This window comes from Balaenoptera borealis, assembly GCF_965194805.1.
Source record: "Balaenoptera borealis genome assembly, chromosome: 12".
In the NCBI taxonomy this organism is placed as follows: Eukaryota; Metazoa; Chordata; class Mammalia; order Artiodactyla; family Balaenopteridae; genus Balaenoptera; species Balaenoptera borealis.
In genome coordinates, this window is record NC_138869.1 from 71,689,132 (window position 1) to 71,710,031 (window position 20,900).

Sequence of the window (20,900 nt, forward strand, 5' to 3'; positions counted from 1 at the left end):
TTGGTGTGAAAAGGCAGGAGAAGTATGTGGTGGCTTCAAGGGCCGCCGGTAATAAGGACAGCTGTTTCCTAAATGCTGGTCCCTGTTCTAAGTACCTGCTCTGGCTCATTTAATCTTCACAATAGCCTTATGAGGTTAGGACCATTATCCTCATTTTATAGTTGAGGAAACTAAGGCACAGAGAGATTAAGAAACTATTAATAGTTCATCACACTGCTGCTAAGCGGTGAAGCTGGGCTCTGAACTCTGGCAGTCTGGTTCCAGAGCCCTTTACCCTCAATGTCATAATTGCTGATAACCTCTCCCCTGAATTGCTGTGATGTCTACTGAACCATACCATCTCACCCACTCTGGTGCCCTCACAGGATCTTAGTGTCACACATGGTCTGATGTCCGTGGTGTACTAAATGGCAACGGAAGGTGGAAGGGCATTGTTTCTTAAAGCTCAATCTTAGCAGCCAAAGCCAAGAGCTTTGAATTCCTTCAGTTTTCTAAGACCACTACTGGTCTAGGAGGCAGAAGAAAAGGTTATTGTCCTGATTGCTCCATGCTCTAGGAACCACTCCCCACCCCAATTTCATGTTGACAAACGTAACCTTTAGGCCCTCACCACTCAAAGTGTAGTATCTGGACCAGCAGTCACCATCTCCTGGGAGCTGGTTAGAAACGCAGAATCTCTAGCTGGATGCTGAATCCGGATCTGGTTTCTAGCAGGCTCCCCAGTGATTCTTGAGTGTGGCAAAGAGTGAGAAGCCCTGGGCTAGGACCCTTGTGGGCCACACACTTTCCAATCTGGGTACCAAACTTCTAACCCATCCCATGGGCACTTGTTGGAAGGCTTCCTTCGTTGGCTTATCTACTCCCAACGTCAAGCCTTCTCTAAGAAGTCTGGAATCTCCTATCCTTCCCACCAAAGCTATATATCTCCTGTCCCTTGATTAGCTCTCACAGTCCCACAACCTATCTTCATTAATCTCCATCTAAGTTACAAACTCATCCTGCGTTCTCTGCATAACCTACCTTCACCTTGATCTATTTGAGCTGTGACTGAAATGAGCTATCTGTGCCCTAGCACACCCCACTTCCACAAGACTTGTCCTAACTGTACTTTTCCAGAGAGGGTGTGGACACTCGTATGACAAAGGGATCAACCAGGATTCCTTTTACACAAGCTCCCTTTACACAGAATCAGGAATTTCTACATCTCTGGCTAACTGGCAGAATCACTGGAAACTGAAACAGTTCAAGTTTTACTCTTTGAGGTCACATCCTTTATGAAAACTGGCATATGTTGCATGTGTGATCACCTCGGCATACATTTGATATACTTATCCAGAAACAAGGAACTGTGCCTGTGTAGCTCTCTTCCCAAGTGTAATCACAACCTTCTTTACTTCTCAAAGTAGCGATAATACGTTTCCACCACTCTCATGACCTGGGTGGAAGCAGGGATTTTCAGGATTCTAATTCTGGAAGGTCAGTGGTTGAGTGTCTTATTCTTTGCTCCTAGAGGTGGGTCCAATTATGTCCAGCCAGTCCAGGCTGAAAGAAATGTATTTCTATTTTCCCAGAATAGTACTCTATACCCCAAAACCATCTCTGGGAGGTTACAAAGTCATTTACGTAGTTTGTTGATGGGTTTTGCTTTTTTGTTTTTGAGAGAAAAGAGACAGAAAGATGGAGAAAGAGGCTGAACATGGGGAAGGCCTGGGGAACAGAACCTTGTTTGGCCATTCCATCACCATTTCCAAAATATGTAGAGTGATAAGGATGAACAGCTAAGCTATAATCCCCTTTTCAATCAAGAAACTACCCAATTAAGAAAACAAACACCACAACACATTTTGCCTCTGGGCCTGTGATGACATGCGGGTATATCTCTTCCAAGTTCAGGGAATGGTTCAGGTCTCTCAGCACATCCACTTGGTTAATCTACAGGGGCTTCCCCCTCACTCAGACATGCTAATCGACATCACTTACTTCTTTCTTTGGTACTGCTTTTTTAGAAGTAGGTTTGACTTTTTAAAGTCAAACCTACTCTTGGATGGGAGAAGTCTACTAGAGATCCAAAATCCTAAAATGATATGACAACTTGAATATCAGTCCTGAAATACTACTTGAAATGGTTCAGAGATCCAAATGTTAGAACCTCATACAATATTTAAAATCAAACTACAGCAGTGATTTCAACCATCAGTGGCATTTTATTTTGGAAGCTCTATGTATTCCATAGGTATTAACTTCCTTTCTCTCACCGCCCCCTCCCTAAAAAAATCAGAAAGATTAAAAAAATATATATAAAATCTCTTATCTAGTTTCTCTAAAGTCTTAGGTTAAAAAACTTAAGTGGTGCTTCTGCTTTATGAGGATACTGCTTTTTAAGGAGAATCCATAGTCTTTCCGTATGCTCACTATAGATTTCTGCTCCTTCCTGGGGAAAAAATGGTCAATGCTTCTGCTTCTTTTTAATAAATTCATTTCTCGATTATTACACATTATCATTCCCCACTTGGCACATTCTTAGAAACTTGATTGTTGGATGCATTTTTCACTTGGCAAAAATTCAATGTGGCTTTGCGTGGGATGTCTAAGTGTCGGAAACAGCAGTGTTGATGTTCTGGTTTTGAGAGGGAAAATATATAGAGAGATGCATACAATCCCTGGAAGAACAAAAGCAAGAGACTGAAATAGGGGGCGCACACAGTTAAGAAGGCTGATAGACACTACTTGGTTTTGAATTCTATGGCTGTCAGCCACCAAAGACTGCAGTGTAGCCCAGAATATAAATTTCTGCAAGAAGAGGCTCGTTAGGCAATGTGAAATGACGGAGTTGGCTTCATTTCGTTCCAAGTGTATAGAGCAGATACACACAAGAAGGAGCAGTATGGGTCATTTGCAGTGAGCAGTAACCTGTGAACAATTACGCATGGGCATTTCTGCAAATGCTCTGTCAACACAGGCACTGGGGAAGAGAAAAGAAGCATCCCATTAAAATACACTTCCATCTCTAACTCACCCAAGACCCCAGGCCTCCTCAGCGCCTCAGATTTGCAAGACCAAAACGCAGTTTAGAGTTACGTGTCATTCTAGGTCACCTGGAAACTGGTTCACTGGGGCCATCTCAGAAGACCTGGGTGTGCCCAAGAGCGCAGCAAGTCTACCCAGAAGGGTATGCCTTAATGATCTTCACATCGTCCACAGGACGGTCCTGGGAATTTGTTTCCACCATTCCTACTCGATTCACCATTCCTATACCCTGGCACACACGGCCAAAAATGGTGTGTTTGCCGTCAAGCCACTGGGTGGGAGCCAGGGTCACAAAGAACTGGCTGCCGTTGGTGTCTGGCCCGGCATTGGCCATTGCGAGAATTCCAGCCCCTGGCGGGAAAAAGGAAGAGAGGAAAGAGTATGAATAACCCCCATAGCTCCAGCCTGGATCTGCAACACCGGCCTAGGGATAAAAAGAAGCCAGACCAACCACCCGACCAGACAACCTTCCCCTCAGGGCAGGCTCTCTGCCCTCGCACAAGGGCTGACATCTGCACTACCCGATGGCCTCATCTCCCTTGTCTTCACCTACTCCCTAGCCTCTATCCATGATGATCCCTGCTAAGCTCTGGACCATGTTCTCAATTCCCCTCAAAAATTCAGGAAGGTCTTCTGCTTCTTTGAGGAAGCTTATAACAGCAACATTCAACAAGTAGTTAGAATCAAGATCACTCAGTTCGGCACTCTGAATCGCTCAGGACTCTTGAGGCCGCTTTCTCTAATCTGCCAGAGCTCTTTGTGGCTCTGCAGCTGGGCAGCTACATGGCACCAGGCCACGGTGTCAGGCATTCACCTTGAATCACAGCCAAAAGAGTGAGCTTTTAAAATCCACACCCTCTTCGTACCCAGTCCAGCCAGGTCATATACCTACCTGTGAATTTCAAGTCTGGATGAAGTTCATCTTCAAACTGCTTGCCATAGATAGATGCACCACCTCGACCTGCCAGTTAGAAGACAGGAAACCAATCAGCCCACATTCTGCCTCACACCAAGAACTACAGTCCAGGGTCAGATGACTTTCGGAGTACAGGAGAGGAAAGTCAGTGAGCATGCCTAGCGCCGTGCTAAGTACACTGCAACTACGCAGCCCCGCAGCAGAATCAAGCACTGGCGCAGCATATTCCAATCACTGGTTTCATTTAGGTAAGACGTTTCTTTTCAAAATAACACTGAGTGCTTTTTTCCTGCTTATGAAAGTAATACATTTTCACTGTCAAAATGTAGAAAACATAGATCATTATCAAAGGAACATTAAAGCCCCCTGTAATCTAACCATCTACAAATAACCACCATTCACGGTTTGATGTGTTAAGAGGTTTCCTAAATTTTTACATTTTTATGGGTACTTTAGACAGGAGTGCTCCAAGCCCTAACCCTATGCCCATCACAGACATTGCTAATCAATCAGCATTCTTCCCTGCTGAGCTTAGACTGGCCTCTGAATCCTTACCAACCCAGAAATCCAGGCAGCCATCTTTAATGGATCAGAGATGGCATAAGAATTGAAACCTATTTGTCATCCTTAACCTAGATGAAGGAAAATAAAATTCATTTAAGTCAAAGATAACTAGCTTAAGGAGAAACAAGGACAGTGCTGAGTGGCAATGTGGCAGAAAAGAATAACATTACAGTAGGGAGAATTCATTGGGAGGAGAAGCAGTGTGCTGTAAGGAGAATATGAAGAAACATGGCACTGGGAATGATTTGCTAGCAACATCACAGGTTATTCATATATCCACAAGAGTCCATACCCTTGCTGTTCTGGGCACCCAGGTTTTGTTGTTAGAGAAAAATGATACGTTAAATAAGATTTTTCCATAGGAAAAAATGTCCTAATAGGAGATAACTCTCTTAATCAATTATTTAGTCAACCATATGTCTTGTTGAACTACTTTGGTTTCTCCAAGTTGACCAGTCAAGACAAAACAGCCTGAAACAAAGTGAACAGCAGATTTATCAGCTTACTCTGCTTGCCTGGCAGCCAGGAAACAGGCCAGAGGCAAGGAGCTCACTTCCTTTTACAGCCTGCTGTGAAAGTAGCATGTTAAAGCACCATGTCCACCCCCAGAGGCCCCTGGGCCCTGCTAAGGTGTTTCCATGGTAAAAAATCCTTTGCTGTGCCTTTTAGGATGCTCCACCACAGGGAGCCTGTCACAGCCCCCGGTTCAGGAAGAAAACGCTGTTCTCATGCAAACAGGAATGGGGGTGAATGTTAACAGAGTTGGGGAAACCTCCCACCTGGCCCAGGCTACCCATGCTTCTGGAAAATTACTGAACTACCAAACTATGTAAAAATTCATTCCAAAAATTCCAACATGCCAGTATACCTCCAAACAGCAATTATATAACCAGTATGTTCCCTCTGACTACAGAGTCAAGGTTCCTGCTTGAGCTTGGGGTGGGGGTTGGTTAGTAGAAGTGCTAGGGCTGAAGATGAGAGAGGAGAAAGAGGGCTATGGGGACAAACTAAGGTCAAGCCCTACCTCCAGGGCTTGAATGAGCATGAAGAGGATGAAGTTCAGCAGTGCACTGTCTGTCCGCAGGCTGAGCCTTGGAAGTGTGATCTCTGCAAGCCAAGGACTGCCAGAACCTCAGGGCCCCACTCTCAAGGAACTGAAACCGAACATATGAATGGCACCACAAACAGGATAGGCCAGTCAAGAGTCACAGATAAAGCCTGGGGGTTTAAGCAATCAGAAGGCGATGAGAGGAAAGGGCATGGAAGCCCCACTTCACTCACTAGGCATAGTTTGACCAATTGCAAGTAGTTTGGGCCTCGAAGGCACCATTTAATCATAATATGTTATCTTTTCATAACCTAATTCAACTCAGTAGGGTTTGCAGCAAATTGTCAGAAAGACAAATAATTCCAATCAAAACATTCCTTTGGGCATGCAGAATAGTGGAGAAATGGACAGGGAGTGATTAAAGAGTTCTCCGGTGCAGAGCAGGCAACAGATGTCAATGATCACATACAAAGCCAAAAATTAGGAAGCTCTGTGGTAAAAACGTGCTGTGTGCCTCCTCTAGTACAGATACAAGGGAGACAGGCACAGGCCTGTTTTCCAAACTCTGTGCCCTCAAAGTTCTTCCACTCTTCTGTCCTCTCCTTTAAACATTTATTCAATGTATTTAATATTTCAGACAGAAAAAGATACAAAGAATAATATGACAAACAACTGTGCAGCCTCCCCTCAAGAAATAAAGTGTGGCCAATCCAGTCGAAGACCCCAGGCACACACGCCCTGTTTCCCTACCCCAACTCCACCACTCCCCCAAGAGCTAACAACTGCTGTGAAGGATCTCATTTTCCTCTCAGGTCACCACTACTCTTTCTGACCAGGAGTTTGTCATTTCTGTGCATTTTCTTTTCTACTACACATTGTATGCATCCCTAAACAAATGTACTGTTGTTTGCATGTTTTTAGGTTTATATAAATGGTATTATACTCTACATATTCTTCTGCAGTTAGCTTTTTTTGGGTCACCACTGTAAGTGATATTCATCCATTTTGTTCCATGCAGCTCTCTGTAGCATTCGTTCCACTGAACGATTACAACATAATCTTTTCTCATGGTGATGGATAGTTAGGATCTTTCCAATGTTTTTGCTATCATAAACCATGCTGCAATAACCATTCCTATACTGTCTCCCAAACACAAGTGCAGGAGCTCTCAGGGACTATACCTCATGGGGGATATGCAGGCTGACAGTGTATCAGCATTTCACCAGTACTAGATTTCCCCAACTATCTTGCCAGAAGTGGCCCCAATGTGCGCCCCACCCCCAGTGCTCTCACTCTCACCCTTACTGCTCGGAGGTCCTTTTGCCAGGCTTTTTCTAACGTTTGTCGGTCTGAAAGGTGTCAGATCTCTTGTGGTGTTTTAAACTGCGTTTCCCTGAAGCTGTGCGTAATTTCCTGTTTACTGGCTATTTAGCTTCCCTCCTCTGTCAACAGTCACATTTCTACCGAGTGGTTTCACATTTTAAAATTTATATATATTTTATTAGTAGGATTATTCTAGATACTAATCCTTTGTCAGTTAATGCTTTTGCAAATACTTTTTTCCAGTTTACTTTTTTCACTCTTTTAATGGGATCTTCTCATGCAAAGAATTTTTTGCAGTTGAAATTCCTTAATCTTTTTCTGTATGATCTGTGCTTTCTGTTTCTTTAAAACACAAAAACAAAAAACCTGTCTTATCCCCAAGACTGCTCTGATGTGCTTCTTCCTTCTCCTGCTCACTGACTGTAGAAACCTCTCAAGGTGAACTAGAGTGGCATCTAAGACATGGAGAGTGGTCTCTTACACAAAGATTACCATACTTGGTGCTACCTGTGCCTACCACTCCCATGCCACAGCTGATGGAATCACGGATTAATATCCAGCCCTAAAGCAGCCACAGGTCAGCCAGTTAGCCATTAGGAGGCCCACGTGAAAGCTCTGCCTGGGGCATTCGACACAAGAAGGCAACTAACAAAACCAATCAAAGCCTCTCTTCCAGCAAGAGAGCCTCTAACAGATACCGCAGATGTCCTCCGAGCATTTCCAACCCCTTCTCCATGGCCTGCCTCAACCTCAGAGACAAAAAAGGCAGGTACTGACCAGTCCCGTCTGCAGCTAGGGGTAGCCAGATGACCCAGTTCTGACTTACTGACATAAACAGAAGCCATTGAGTAGAGCTTCTAGGAAAGCTATAGCTTTCCTGATTAAAAAAGGACAACACACTCCTGTCTTTCACCCATAGCTCTTTCCTCATCTTCCTTCTTTGAAAGCAGAGGTGATGTCAGGAGCAGCAGCAGCCACCTGGCAACCATAAGACAAGTTTGAGATCAAAGGCCAACACACTGAGAATGGTGGAGTGGAAGGACACGGCAAGCCTGGGTCCCTGACAACTCTGCTGGGCAGATGAACCAATGCCTGCAACTGCTCACCTCCAGACATTTTGTTATGTGAGAAAAACAAAAGCTCTCTTTGTTTAAGCCTCTGTGGTTTTCTGTTACTTGCAGCCAGAAGCATCCCAAATTGATACAATCACTTTGTTAGTAACAGTCGGAAGGGGGAACTGACTAGTGGAGCTACTATTGGATTACCAGGGCAAATGCCAGATACCAGATCTAACACAGCAAACAATACTACAGTTCTCCAAGAAGCTTTAGCTCTTAAGATAGAGTCCTCTCTTCCTCACTTGCCTTTGGGGTCAGAGAGATCTGGATTTCGGTTCCCACTCCACCACTTACTAGCTGTGTAACCTTAAGCAATATACTTACCCTCTCTAAGCCCCAGTTTCCTTGTCCAAAAAATAGGAACAGTAGTAGTACTTATGTCTCAAAGGACTGTTATGAGAATTAAGTAAGACAATGCATGGAAACCATGTAGTATATGACATGAGGCAAACACAGTAGCATCAGTGATGATGAGCCTCCTCTAACCGAGATAATCTGGGCATTTTCTGCGAGAGACGACTGTAGGTTGTGACCAACAGTCCACCCTGGGAGGCGGTCTGCCCAAGTTTACGCCAGTTCCTCTGTCTTCAAACCTCCACCATTCCCCCTCTGCTCCTTGCTCTTTGTGGATAACTTTGTTTCTTATTTCACTGAGAAAAAGGAAGAGAACTTTCACAGGTTCTCATCACCAAATCCACTTTCCTTCCTATATCTCTACCCGTTTACCTTGCTTCATCCATTATTAATACACTGTATAAATAAATTGTTCAAATGACTATCCCACCACCACATACTAATCAATCCCATTCACCTTTAAGGAACTTTGCAGCTACAATTTTCCCTTCTCCTGTATCAGTTTTTCTTTCTGAGAGATCATTCCTATCAGCATAAAAACATGGTATTACTATTTCACATTTTGGAAAAACGACGACAACACTGTCTTCCAAGTATCTCCCCATTTCTCTGCATCAATTTCCAGAAAAACCCCACCCCACTTCTTCTCCAGCCTCTTGAATGCTCTCCATTCAGATGTTTGCCCTCACCATTCCCTGAAACTGCTCTTGTCAAGGTCATCAGTACCACCACGTTGTCATTAAATCCACTGGTCAATCCTCAGGCCTCACCCTGCCTGACCCAACAGCAGCATCGGACAGTTGATGCCACCTTTCTTGAAATCCCACCTTCCTGGCAGCTCTTCATTTTCCTCTACTGGCTCCTTCTCCACTTCCCTCTCTCCTTTCACAGATGTTAGACCTGCACTGATATGTGAAGACTTCTCCTTCCAACACTTGCTCCCTCCCCCCTTTACCTTTCACAAGTGTTACCCCATTAAATCTCTTGAATTTCTCACTCTGTCTTGGCATGTGCTTCCCAGAGGACCAGAACCAACAGAATCCCTATCACCATAGTGCAAACTATAAGCTTTAGCTTTGACAACAGTGAAAGCTTCTACTTCATCTCCCTGCTTCTGGCCTTGCCTCCTGCTTTCCACACCAGTCTATTCTGCATGTGCAAGTCAGGGGATCCTTTTAAAACAAGTCTCATCATGGCAGTCCTCTGCTCAAAATCCTCCAGTGACATTTCATCACACTTCAGACAAAGTCCAAAGTCTTCATCACAACTTACAAGACTTTCCATGATCTGGTTCTCTGATACCTCCTGCCACTCTCCCCCTCACTCACCTGCTCCAGCCACAGTGGCCTCTGTGCTGTTTCTTGCAGAGCACACTCTGGTTCTAAGACCTCTGACTGCCGTTCCCTCTGGATTGTCCTTGTCCCTGACATTCTCATGGTTCATTACTTTATTTTATCCAGAGCTCTGCTCAAATGCCTTCTTATGAGAGAGGTCTTCCCTAATCACACTATCCAAAGTAGCACCTCCCTCATTATCCCAGTGGTTCTCAACCAGGGGTGACTCTGCCCCCTGGGGACACTGAACAACGCATGGAGACATTTTTGGCTGTCACACTGAGGACTTCTACTGGCATCTAGGGAGTAGAGGTCAGGGATGCAGCTAAACATTCTACAATACACAGGACGGCCCCCACAACAAAGAATTATCCAGCTTAAAATGCCAGTACTGCCAAGGCTGAGAATCCCTGCTCTATCCCCTTGTACATCATTTTTTCCATAATCATTTGTCACGCACAACCTGACAGTGTATTACGTACTTATTTGTTCATTGTCTCTCCCACCAGAATGAGCGTTCCATGAGGGCTTTCTTATTCATTATTGTATCCCCAGCTCTTACAATAATGCCTGGAGTCCAACAGACATTTGTTAAATGAATTAACAACCAAAATAAACAATAAACACCCATACTTTTCTGAGCTCCTATTTTGTGTTGAACCTGTGCTAACCATTTTATAAATATCTGCTCGTTTACTACTCACAACAACCCTCATGAGGTACATATAACCACACTCCCCATTTATATATAAGAAGGCTCAGCAAGGTCACATAAGTTGTCTAACATAACACTTAGTAAGTGTTCGTGTGAAGCCAAGATTCAACCCCAAGCCCAGCGGGCTCCACGACCCTCTGTTCACCCCCACACTACACTACCTTGCCGTATATCACGGCTGGATTAAATGTCCTCACACATTTTTCTTATCAAGAGTCCAATATGGTCCCTGAATGATGCTAATTCAAATCTGAACTCCCGTGTGGGAGTCTCCATGAAATGGCCCAATCTTAACCCCCATGCTGTCTCCTACTACTCTGTGCACTCTGCCCCAAACTGCTCCTCCCTTACTCTCCCCTAAGCATGCAGTTTGGGGGTCTCAGAAATCACATTTTATGCATCTGTCCTGGGCGTGGAGAGGTGGCTGGGTCACGTCACAGAGCCAGTCCAGCATGAGACGTGACACCTGGGGTGGTGGGTTCTCCTTCACACCTTACATGTGTGTCACTTGTGCCTCCATTCTGTATTCACTCTTCTTCCTAAATCTATCAATAAAATGCCCTTCCCTGTCCTCTCAAAAGTTAAAATCCTGCATTTCCTTCAAGGCCCACCTCAAAATATTACTCCAGCCCATTCTAACCCCATTCCACTGTACTTTTTCTCTCATTATGAATTATCCCAACAAATATTCTATACATAATCCATAGCATACCACCATGCATTTGCATATTTATCATATTATTACTTTCTAGTTGTTTCTTATAATGAATACACTGTCTTCTTGGCAGGGCAGGGTTCTCTGCAAGGAAGAGAAAAATGCCTTGTCTTCTAATGCTTAAATACTCCTCACAGGCCTTAGAATAGTACAGGATACCCCACAGACTCTTAGCAAATATTCATCAAATGAATAAAATTAACAAGAGCTTGCTGTTCAACACGTGAAATTTCAGGTGTTCCTGGAGCTACTAGGAGGTGAGACGAAATCAGAGTGAGGGTGACACACAGCATCATCAGCACGTAATTAATCACTGTAATCACGGCAGCTGGTGAGCACCGTGAGGCTACATGCAGAGCTGGAAACGTGAAAGGAAGAGCTTGATAGGATGCCATGTCTTACAGGGAGAGGAGAAAGAGAAGAAGTTAGTAGAAAACAGAGAAAAGACATTCAGAGGGCTAAGAGAAGAGCCAGCACAGAGTTATTACAATAATGGAAATTTAAAAGAAGAAAAATGGTTTAAAATGAAGCAAGAGGTCAAAGTCAAAGACATCTGAATTGAGAAAACATCTGGCAAAGGTGTATCAGAAAGACCCTGGAGGACTTCCCTGGTGGCACAGTGGTTAAGAATCCGCCTGCCAATGCAGGGGACACGGGTTCGATCCCTTGTCTGGGAAGATCCCACATGCCGCGGAGCAACTAAGCTCGTGTGCCACAACTACTGAGCCTGTGCTCTAGAGCCCGCGAGCCACAACTACTGAGCCAATGTGCCACAACTACTGAAGCCCTTGCGCATAGAGCCTGTGCTCCACAACAGGAGAAGCCACCACAATGAGAAACCCACACACCACAATGAAGAGTAGCCCCTGCTCGCCGCAACTAGAAAAGCCTGCATGCAGCAACGAAGACCCAATGCAGCCAAAAATTAATTAATTAATTAAAAAAAAAAAGAAAGACCATGGAAAGTATAGTTCCAGAGGAGCCGGACTGAGGGACAGAAAGGATACATCGGGGATAGAAAAGCTACATCGACCTGCTGAAGAGCCCAGAATGCCACATGCTGGTCATCTGAGATGTTCAGCAAAAATTATGCTACCTAGTCAGCCAGCAGTCCATACTAGTGACCCAGGAGGGCCTAACTCCTGTTGGCCTTCCACCATAAGCCTGCCAAAAGGCTTAACTCAACCACTCACTATACTTGAGGCTGGACGCAATTATTTGGAAATCTTTTGAGTGATCCAATTTCATTAAAATTACATCATGGAAATGTGACATTATGAAGGATTGCGAACTAATTACAGAAATACAGGGAAGCTCTGACAAGAGCACTCACATCTGAGTCACTTCCAATTCTTGTACACTAATCAAGAACTCTCAGTTCACTGGTGTTATGAATTAAAATTTTATCTCATAACAACAAGAAAGAGGAAGAAGATAGGAAAGAAGTACAACAAAGTGTTGACAGGACATTTTCAGATAAAGAAAGTGGACTGAAGCAGAATTAGACTTAGCCTTCCCCAATAACTGATGAGGCAAACACAAAAAATTCAATTGTTTTCAAAGCCAAAAATTCATCAGCAACAACCAAATAAGAAAAGGGAGACAAACTTATTCCAAAGATTCTGAAAAGAGTCAGTCAGGGAAAGAAATAAGAGATTCTTCTGCCTGTACTCCTGAAAAGTAGTAATCAGGAAAGGAGGAGTGTCACCCAGAGAATTCTCACAAATACCCTCCAATTTTGAGAAGCCAACAAGGGGAGTGGGTGAACAGCCCTGAAGAAGTTAAGGAGAAGCCCTTGAAGACAGAAGCCCACACACCACAGGCGCTCAGGAGTGGCAGGTCAGGGTAATAGCAACGACCACCTTAGTTAGGTGGAGGAACACAGGGCCATGACAGGGATCAGGACATGCTACTCCAAAATAAGGCACCCTGGCATAATGAGTATTTCAAGTTGAAGGAATGTGAGAAACGGCAGGTGCAGGAAGGACTTTCTGACATTCCCCTGAAGTGGGTCATAAGACTCTCAAGTGAGAGGTCCCCTCCGTATACCTGGAGGAAAGGAACATCCCTACTTTCATGAAAGAGGGACACCCAAGAGGAATCTGAACGAACAAGCCTTGCTAAGTCTCCCCTAGTTTACTACACTGAGCTTATACTCATACCCCTTTTGTCCGCTCACATTTTCCCACAACTTTCCACTCTGTATCAAACCTAGCCTAAAAACGCTCAAGGTAACCCCTTCTTCAGGTCTTCATTTCCCTATAAAGGAAATGTCATGCAGAACTTATATTAAATAAATTTGTATGCTTTTCTCTTGCTAATATGTCTTCTGTTATAGAAACCCAGCTGAAAACGAAAAAAGGTATGAGGCTCTTTTCCCTCTGCTACAGCTATACTCAGGGGCTACCTAGGGCCTGGGGTGGGGGTAGAGGGACACCACCAGCATGGAGTCTCGGAAGACAGAACAGAAGTCAGCCCTCCCACAGGGGCTCACTCAGCATGAGCTGAGCCGGTGTTCTCTCCCACACCCTCAGCAGGCTAGAATAAAATGGAAAGAAAGCAACCTAGCACTTGGGATGGGGAAGATGACTGGTCCCACAAAGGTAGGGAGAGTGACAAAGAGAATCCACTTAGTCCCACAAAGGTAGGGAGAGTGGCAAAGAGAATCCACTTACACTGTACCCAAGCAAATAAAAGGTAAGGTCAATGCAGGTTCCGACGTTAAGCGTGGATTTGACAACAAGAAATGGCATGGAGACTATGCAAACATACACAACAAGTGGAAGGAGAGAAAGAAGGAAGAAAATATAATCCAAGAGGGGCTTCTCCATGGTTGTCTCAGCTACAGATGCTTCAACAAAAATAAGAATCCAAGAAAACAAGAGCTCAAAGACAAGATAACAAATCAACAGAATAAGGTGAAAAGATTGCAGAGCTGAGGAAACAGACTGAGAGCCAAATGACACCAAGACAGCACTAATAAATAAATTAGAGCAGTAAAGAACAGAATAGACAGGGCTCAAAACTGAATAAGGCACAGAGTAAAGGTCTGAGATTATTTCAGTGGATGCAGGAAAAAATCGAAAAACATCACCTCACTTACTCAGGAGAAATGTGACAGATATGGAAGGCAAAGGCAATGAAATAAAGAATAACTAGTTTCCTGAAACAGAAAATCTAGTAAGTGTAACAGAGAAAATATTCAGAAATACAAATAAAAAAATTTCCCTGAACTGAAGGAAGGAGTAAATCCGGCCTCAGTATTCTCCAAAGCCATGTTCAAAACCAGAAGGCAATGGAGCAGAATTGTCTAAAAAGATCTGAGAGAATTAGTCTGGCCCAAGAATAGTAAATAAGTCATGATCTTTTTCAACTAAAAGCGTAACTGGCAGAAATTCTCAAACATGATTGAGTTTGAAAATATAACACCCTCCAGCCCTTGCAATAAAAACCACTCAACAATATATTCTGCCTTCTACCACTTGTGAATAGAAAAGCCTAGTGGTGAGCACTGAACCCTCTGAAATGTAGAATCCACACTGTAACTGAGGGACTCACGGGTGCAGAATGGAAAATACTGTAAACTCTGATAAGGAAAAATAAAACTAACAACAAAAAAGTGGCAGCAAGGGAGGGAGGACAGGTGTGAGATAATAGAAAAAAAGATATATCTATATATACATATATTTAGAGAGAGAGAGAGAGAGAGAGAGAGAGAGACATATAGATGCCCCTGGTTCCTGGCACAGAGCCTCTAAAACCCTTGTAAATTCCTAAGTGGTAAGAACACTAGGAGCGTCTCTTGTTCTAATATTTGGTCTTTGACCCTATCCCTGACACAGGGCTCCTGAAATCCTTATAAATTCCTAAGTGATTAGAGCACTAGGACCATCTTTTGTTCTAATGAGGTGACTCTGGGTGGAATCCTGGATGGGGGCTGGTCACCAGAAAGACCAAGTCATGATTAGAAGCTTGGAATTTTCAGTGCCTGCCCCACCCCCTTCTCCAGAGAGGGAAGGAGGGGAGAAAGGCTAGAAATGGAGCTAATAATTGATCATGCCTACATGAGGAAGCCTCCATAAAATCCCAATAGCACAGAGTTTATAGAGTTTCAAAGCAGACGAACATATCCACCCTGGGAGGGTGATGCACCCCAACTCCATGGGGATAGAATTTCCCATCTCAGCACCTTCCCAGACCTCACCTGAAGCATCTCTGTTCATCTGTATCCCTTACAATATCCTTTAATAAACTGGTAAATGTAAGTAAGCACTTAGGTTTCCCTGAGTTCTCTGACCTGCTCTAGCAAATTAATCAAACACAGCTGGTGTCACAGGGAGCTGTTTGTTGTGGGGAAAAAATTCCATACATTTGGTGACCAGAAGTGTCAGTGAAGTGTTCTGTGCGAGCATATAAAAGTAAAGGAAAAACCCAGGAGGGAAGAACTGAGTTTTTCCCAACACAGGAAGCAAGTAAAACTAAGTTTTTCCTAAACAATAAGAATGGGTAGAAATTTAAGTACTAATTGCCTCATCTTTCATAGCAGGAAGTCAATTTTTCTGTTAAGTATATACAAAATTCAATAAAATACTTTTTGTTTTAGAAACAATAGCATGCATGACATAGCCTATTCTCTTGAAATTATTTCCATCTAGCTAGTTATCCATCCTTTTAACTAGGTATCTGAAAAGAAAGATGTCTAGAATAATGGCCACCAAAAGTTAACGTTCATCATTTCTGAGAGGTGGGACATTGGGGGAATAGCTAATGGTGGTTAGGAATCTTTAGGAGGTAAACTTATGAGTGATTTTTTTTTTCTTTTCTTTTCTTCTTTGGCCACGCCGCACAGCTTGCGGGATCTTAGCTCCCCAACCAGGGAGTCCTAACCACTGGACCATCAGGAAATTCCCTCTTATGAGTGATTTTTTTGTTCTTTTTTTCTACTTTCCTCTATATTCTATATTTTGAAATGTGTCCATATATATTGAAAAAATAGAATGCCTCTTTGTCATAAAGGATAAATAAAGGACAACTGAGAATGACAAGGAAGAAAAAGACTGAGAAAAAACTGCCACCAAGAAAACCAAGCTTATTTAAAGGCAAAAGAGCAGGAATAGGAATTAGCAGAGAGAAAATGCAGACTGGGAAGCAAGGGCCCTTGAAACTTATAAATGTTGGCATCTACCAATTTCACTAATAAATCCCAACTAAACGATGATAACTCCCAAATTCATACCTACATCTCAGACCTTTCCATGAACTCCACACTCATATCCCATTAATCAACATTTCCACTCTCTTTCCAATCTCTTTCTCTCACACGCCTGTCCTTCCCGGCTTCCAACCTCAGCAAATCCCACTGGCTCCATTTCTATCAAAATGTAACCTGAATCCAGTCACTTCTCACCACCTTCTCTACTATCAGGCTAGTCCAACCACATATATCTAGACTGGATGACTACAGCAGCTTTCTAACTGGTTCCCAGCTCTCACTCTTGCCCCACATCATCTAGTCTCCAAACAGCAGTCAGAGTGATCTTTTTTTTTTGGCTGTGCCACACAGCATGTGGGATCTTAGTTCCCTGACGACCAGCGATTGAATCCGTGCCCCCTGCAGTGGAAGCACAGACCCTTAACTACTGGACCGCCAGGCAATTCCCAGAGTGATCTTTTTAAAGAATAAGTCAGATCATGTCATTCCTTTGCTCAAAACCTTCTAATGGCTCCCATCTTATTCAGAATAAAACCCAAAGTCTCTACTATGCCCTACAAGGTCCTACATGATCTCCTATGTAGGCTCCTGCCTCACAGCCTCTGGGTCTACTCTTCCCTCCATGGGAATGTTCTTCTCTCAGTCACAAGGTTCATTCCTTCACTTCCTTCAGATCTCTGTTCCAATCACATCTTTCAGACAGGACTTCCCTGACCTTTCTACTAAAGTCCCATCCCCACATCCTTTTCCTGCTTTATTGAGAGCAGGAAGTTTGGGTTTTCTTTTTTTTTGTCTAGGCACAGCCATATCCCAGAGCTCATAAAAATATATGACACAAGGCAGGTGCTCAGTATTTGTTAAATGAATGAATCAATCTAAGAACTCACTATTTTCTTTTCCTCAAAACACTGCAAATGTCCTTCTTTACTCCTGATTATCCAGACTACTCTATGCAGTACTATAATTCAGGCAAACATTATTTGCTCTTAGAAAGCAATACACAGAAGTTATGAGAAACTCTATAAAGTCCAGGAGTCAAGATTGGTTTCTGTTCAATTCCACTTGTGTGTGTTTGGGGAAGGGGGTGTGCTAGCAAGGGCAGGAGTAGCCACCAGAATCAACTAACCCAGTCCCTGGTATATGGAAGAGAGCCCTGACTACCTTCTACCCAGTTATAACAGGATGAGGCTTCAGAAACTAACGTTGACTTAACTGTACCTGTCCCTGTTGGGTCACCTCCCTGGATCATAAAGTCTTTGATGATTCTGTGGAATTTGGTGCCATTGTAGTAACCTCGACGAGCCAATTCAGCAAAGTTCTTACAAGTCTTTGGAGCATGCTTCCAGTACAGCTCCAGCACGATGATCCCCATGCTGCAGGGGGAGAGGACAGTAGAGCTCCAGTCAAGAACAAGGTCACAGCAGACAGAAACATTATGGGACTGCTCCATGACTCTTCCTTTCCAAGCTTATAAATCATGAAATTATGATAAATATCAGATTTCATGCTCAGCAAAGGAAAACAACACAATGCAAATAACATAAACACAGATACCTCCTTTGAGTAAAACATGCAGGGGCTTCTGGTACTTCTTTTAAGCAAAATAACCATGGACAACTAAAAATTCTAACACCTTGTATACAAGAAATCACTATACCAATATAACCAATATAACCAACCCTTGAATTATGGGAAAAAAATCTTACACTTAATTTGTAATTTTTTTTAAGTTGGACATTAAAATATTGGGAATTCAAATTTATTTATACATACATAAGTTTCTGGGTGGGGGTGGAAAGTGGGTAAATGGGAGACAGGAAGGTTTTCAGTGAATATCTTTTTTAAGCTTTTGTATTTTTGAACTATGTAAATTACTACCTATTCATTAAAAAATTTAATAGGAAAAAAAAAAGGTACAGTTTGTGTGTATTTAGGAAGGGTACAACAAAGGCAAAATCTGATTACTTCAAAGCTTTACACCTGCCCAGTGTGATGAGTGCTTTTCCCCTTGAAGTAGTGCTAAGGAAAAGGAAGAAGTAAGACTTAGGACAGGTGCCTTCCCCTCCATTTCATCACTCACCTAAACTTTAAGCTCCAAGAATGTGTGAACTGAGTCAACTCTGTATAGCCTGAATACCCAGTGCCAAGCACAGTGTAAGCACTCTATTAATAAATGTAGTATGTGCTAGAACATAGTTTTCTAACAGCCTTTCTACTGGCAATTCATCCTTCACACTCCTAACATTCAACACGGATTAACAACTACTCTGTGCAAGATACAGTTCTAAGTGCTTTTCCTCTCATGGAGCAACATTCTGGTGGATATTTGTAAAATACAGGGAATAACTTTTTGGAATGGCAACCAGAAAATACCTATACAAATTTGAAATGTGCATACCTTTTGACAGCAATTTCAACTTCTAAGTTTCTAGTCTATGGAGAAACTTACAAAAATGCTTAAGGATACAATATGTGCAAGGATGTTTATGCCAGTATTTGTCCTAACAAAAAAAAATATGAGAAGCAATTTAAGTCTTCAAAGAGGGAATGACTAAAATATGAAATATCCATACTACGGAAGGCTGCGTGTACTAGTGTGCGAAAGAAGAGCAAATTACAGAAAAAAAATATATATATATACAATATGGTCATACAATCTTATTATTGTTTAAAAATAGAACATAAAAGAGATGCCTATGTGTACAGAGAAAAAGATCTGGATGGTCATCCAACAAACTATTAATGGTGTTTTTACAGAGAGGAGTGGCTTTCACTTCTTATTCTATACACTTCTACAACTGCTTGGATGTAAATTTTGATTTATGCTATAATTAAAAAAACTAACAGGTGAGTTCAGAAATAACATACTTTCAAGTTGAGGCCAGAAAAAGTAGAATTTTCTCATTAAGAAGGTGGGGAAAATGGCCAAGGGGCAAGAGCAGCATCTGAGAGAACTGTGCTCTGATGGAAAAGCAGCACGGGCAAGAATAGAAAGATGGAAAGATGACGGCTGGACCTTGGCTGCTGGTGTGAGAACAGCAGATGTAGGGAGAGAGGTAGGCAAAGGCCAGGATGAAGGTCAGACTACAAAATTTCAATTTTATACTGTTGTAGTAGTAAGAAGTTACTTAAGGTTATTTGTCCCACTTTGGAAAGATCACTTTTAACTTTTTCCAAGGAAGCAATGGAATGAGTGGGGCTAAAGAATCTAGCACATAAGGCAGACAGACCAGGCTCCAAATGAGGTTCCCCTACTTACTAGCTACATGGGTTTAATCAAGCCATTTACTCTGTAAAATTTGACATTTCTCCTGCTAAAACTGGAGAGAAGCTGAAATTGTACCTACATGATCTGAGTTGCTAAGAGGATTAAACTAAATGTGATGCTACACATCAGGGGCATGGCACTAGCTGTTTGGTGCTCAATATTACCACTCTTTGATAGGAGAGAATAAATGTGCTTCTTCCTGTGTTCTCCTAAAAATCTGGTTATACAACTGTGCTACTTACAACCTTAATATTTACAAATCTGTCTCCTTCACTATACTGTAAGCTTCTAAAGGCAAGGCTGTGTTTTATCCACCTCTGACCCTCAGATCCTACGTCCCCGGCCTGTAGATTCAATACACGTTAGTTGAATGAAAGGATGAACGAACGGAGGGGTGAGAGGAAGGCAATCGGGCCTCTGTCGCTAAAGTCTCAGCGCGAGTCGGTGCGGAGCTCGGACGCCGGCAGTGGCGGTCCCCACTCAGCCCTCAGGCTGCCGCCACGACCGCGGCTCCACGAGGAGGTCGGCCTCCCGAAGGAGCGCGCCGGGAACCCAGCCCCGCGGCTAAGCCTGGGCTCCGCGTCGCCTCCGCCAGCCCAGCCCCAGAGGCCGGGCCCTCACCTGGTCTCCAAGTATACGTTGGGCGGCTGCCAGGAGTCTGGAGGGATCGCCGCCATAGCGAAGCTGGCGGAAACCTCCCGTAGCAATTGCTACTTCCGGCGATTCGCCTGGGACCCGATTCGCCGGGGACCCGCCGCCGCTGCACACACTTCCGGTTCCCGCCATTCAACTCTAGCGATGCTAAAATTTGGGGGCTTGAGACAAGGAAGGGGAAGGACCCCCACCTCCAAGGACGAGAATCTGGGGTGCAAGGCGAAAGCAAGCTGTCCGCAAGGACGGAGAAAAGTGCAAGCTCTATAAAAGGGGGTCTCCAAGTGGAGAGATGCCGCGCCACTCTCCGAACGCTCTGATTGTCTTTTAGGCGTGGAAGGCGTGACCAGCCAGCAAATCTGCACTTCTATTGGCGTTAAATCCTAACCTTTCATTTGGAAGAATTCCCTAGTCCCACAATCTAAGGAGAGGAAGAGTGGAAGGGAATAGAGATGAGAGACGCCAGTAACTAACGCTTGTAAGGCACTGTATATTTAGAGAGCACTTGAACATTATAATCTACTCCGCAAAACAATCCTATAAAGTAGGTGTTATTATTCCCATTTTTCAGATGTGAAAACTGAGATTCAGCAGTTAAATGACTTATTTGTCCGTAGCCATACAGCAAATCAGAGCTTCTAGACTCCAAAGGCAG

The 20,900-nt window shown here is 43.4% G+C and overlaps 1 protein-coding gene across 2 annotated transcripts; it reads right to left on the minus strand.

Moving 5' to 3' along the window:
- Positions 1–2,181: 2,181 nt before the first annotated feature.
- On the minus strand, positions 2,182–20,375 carry PPIL1 (peptidylprolyl isomerase like 1). Of its 2 annotated transcripts, none has more exons than XM_082346802.1 (4): positions 20,216–20,375; positions 17,545–17,699; positions 3,920–3,988; positions 2,182–3,378 (listed from the first exon to the last, which is right to left on the minus strand). In XM_082346802.1, exons 1-4 carry the CDS (start codon positions 20,269–20,271, stop codon positions 3,158–3,160), a joined length of 501 nt encoding a protein of 166 aa, XP_082202928.1. In that variant the 5' UTR covers positions 20,272–20,375; the 3' UTR covers positions 2,182–3,157. The 2 variants fall into 2 exon arrangements, with proteins under 2 accessions (XP_082202928.1, XP_082202929.1); XM_082346803.1 differs by lacking the exon at positions 20,216–20,375 and adding an exon at positions 19,910–20,181.
- Positions 20,376–20,900: the final 525 nt, after the last annotated feature.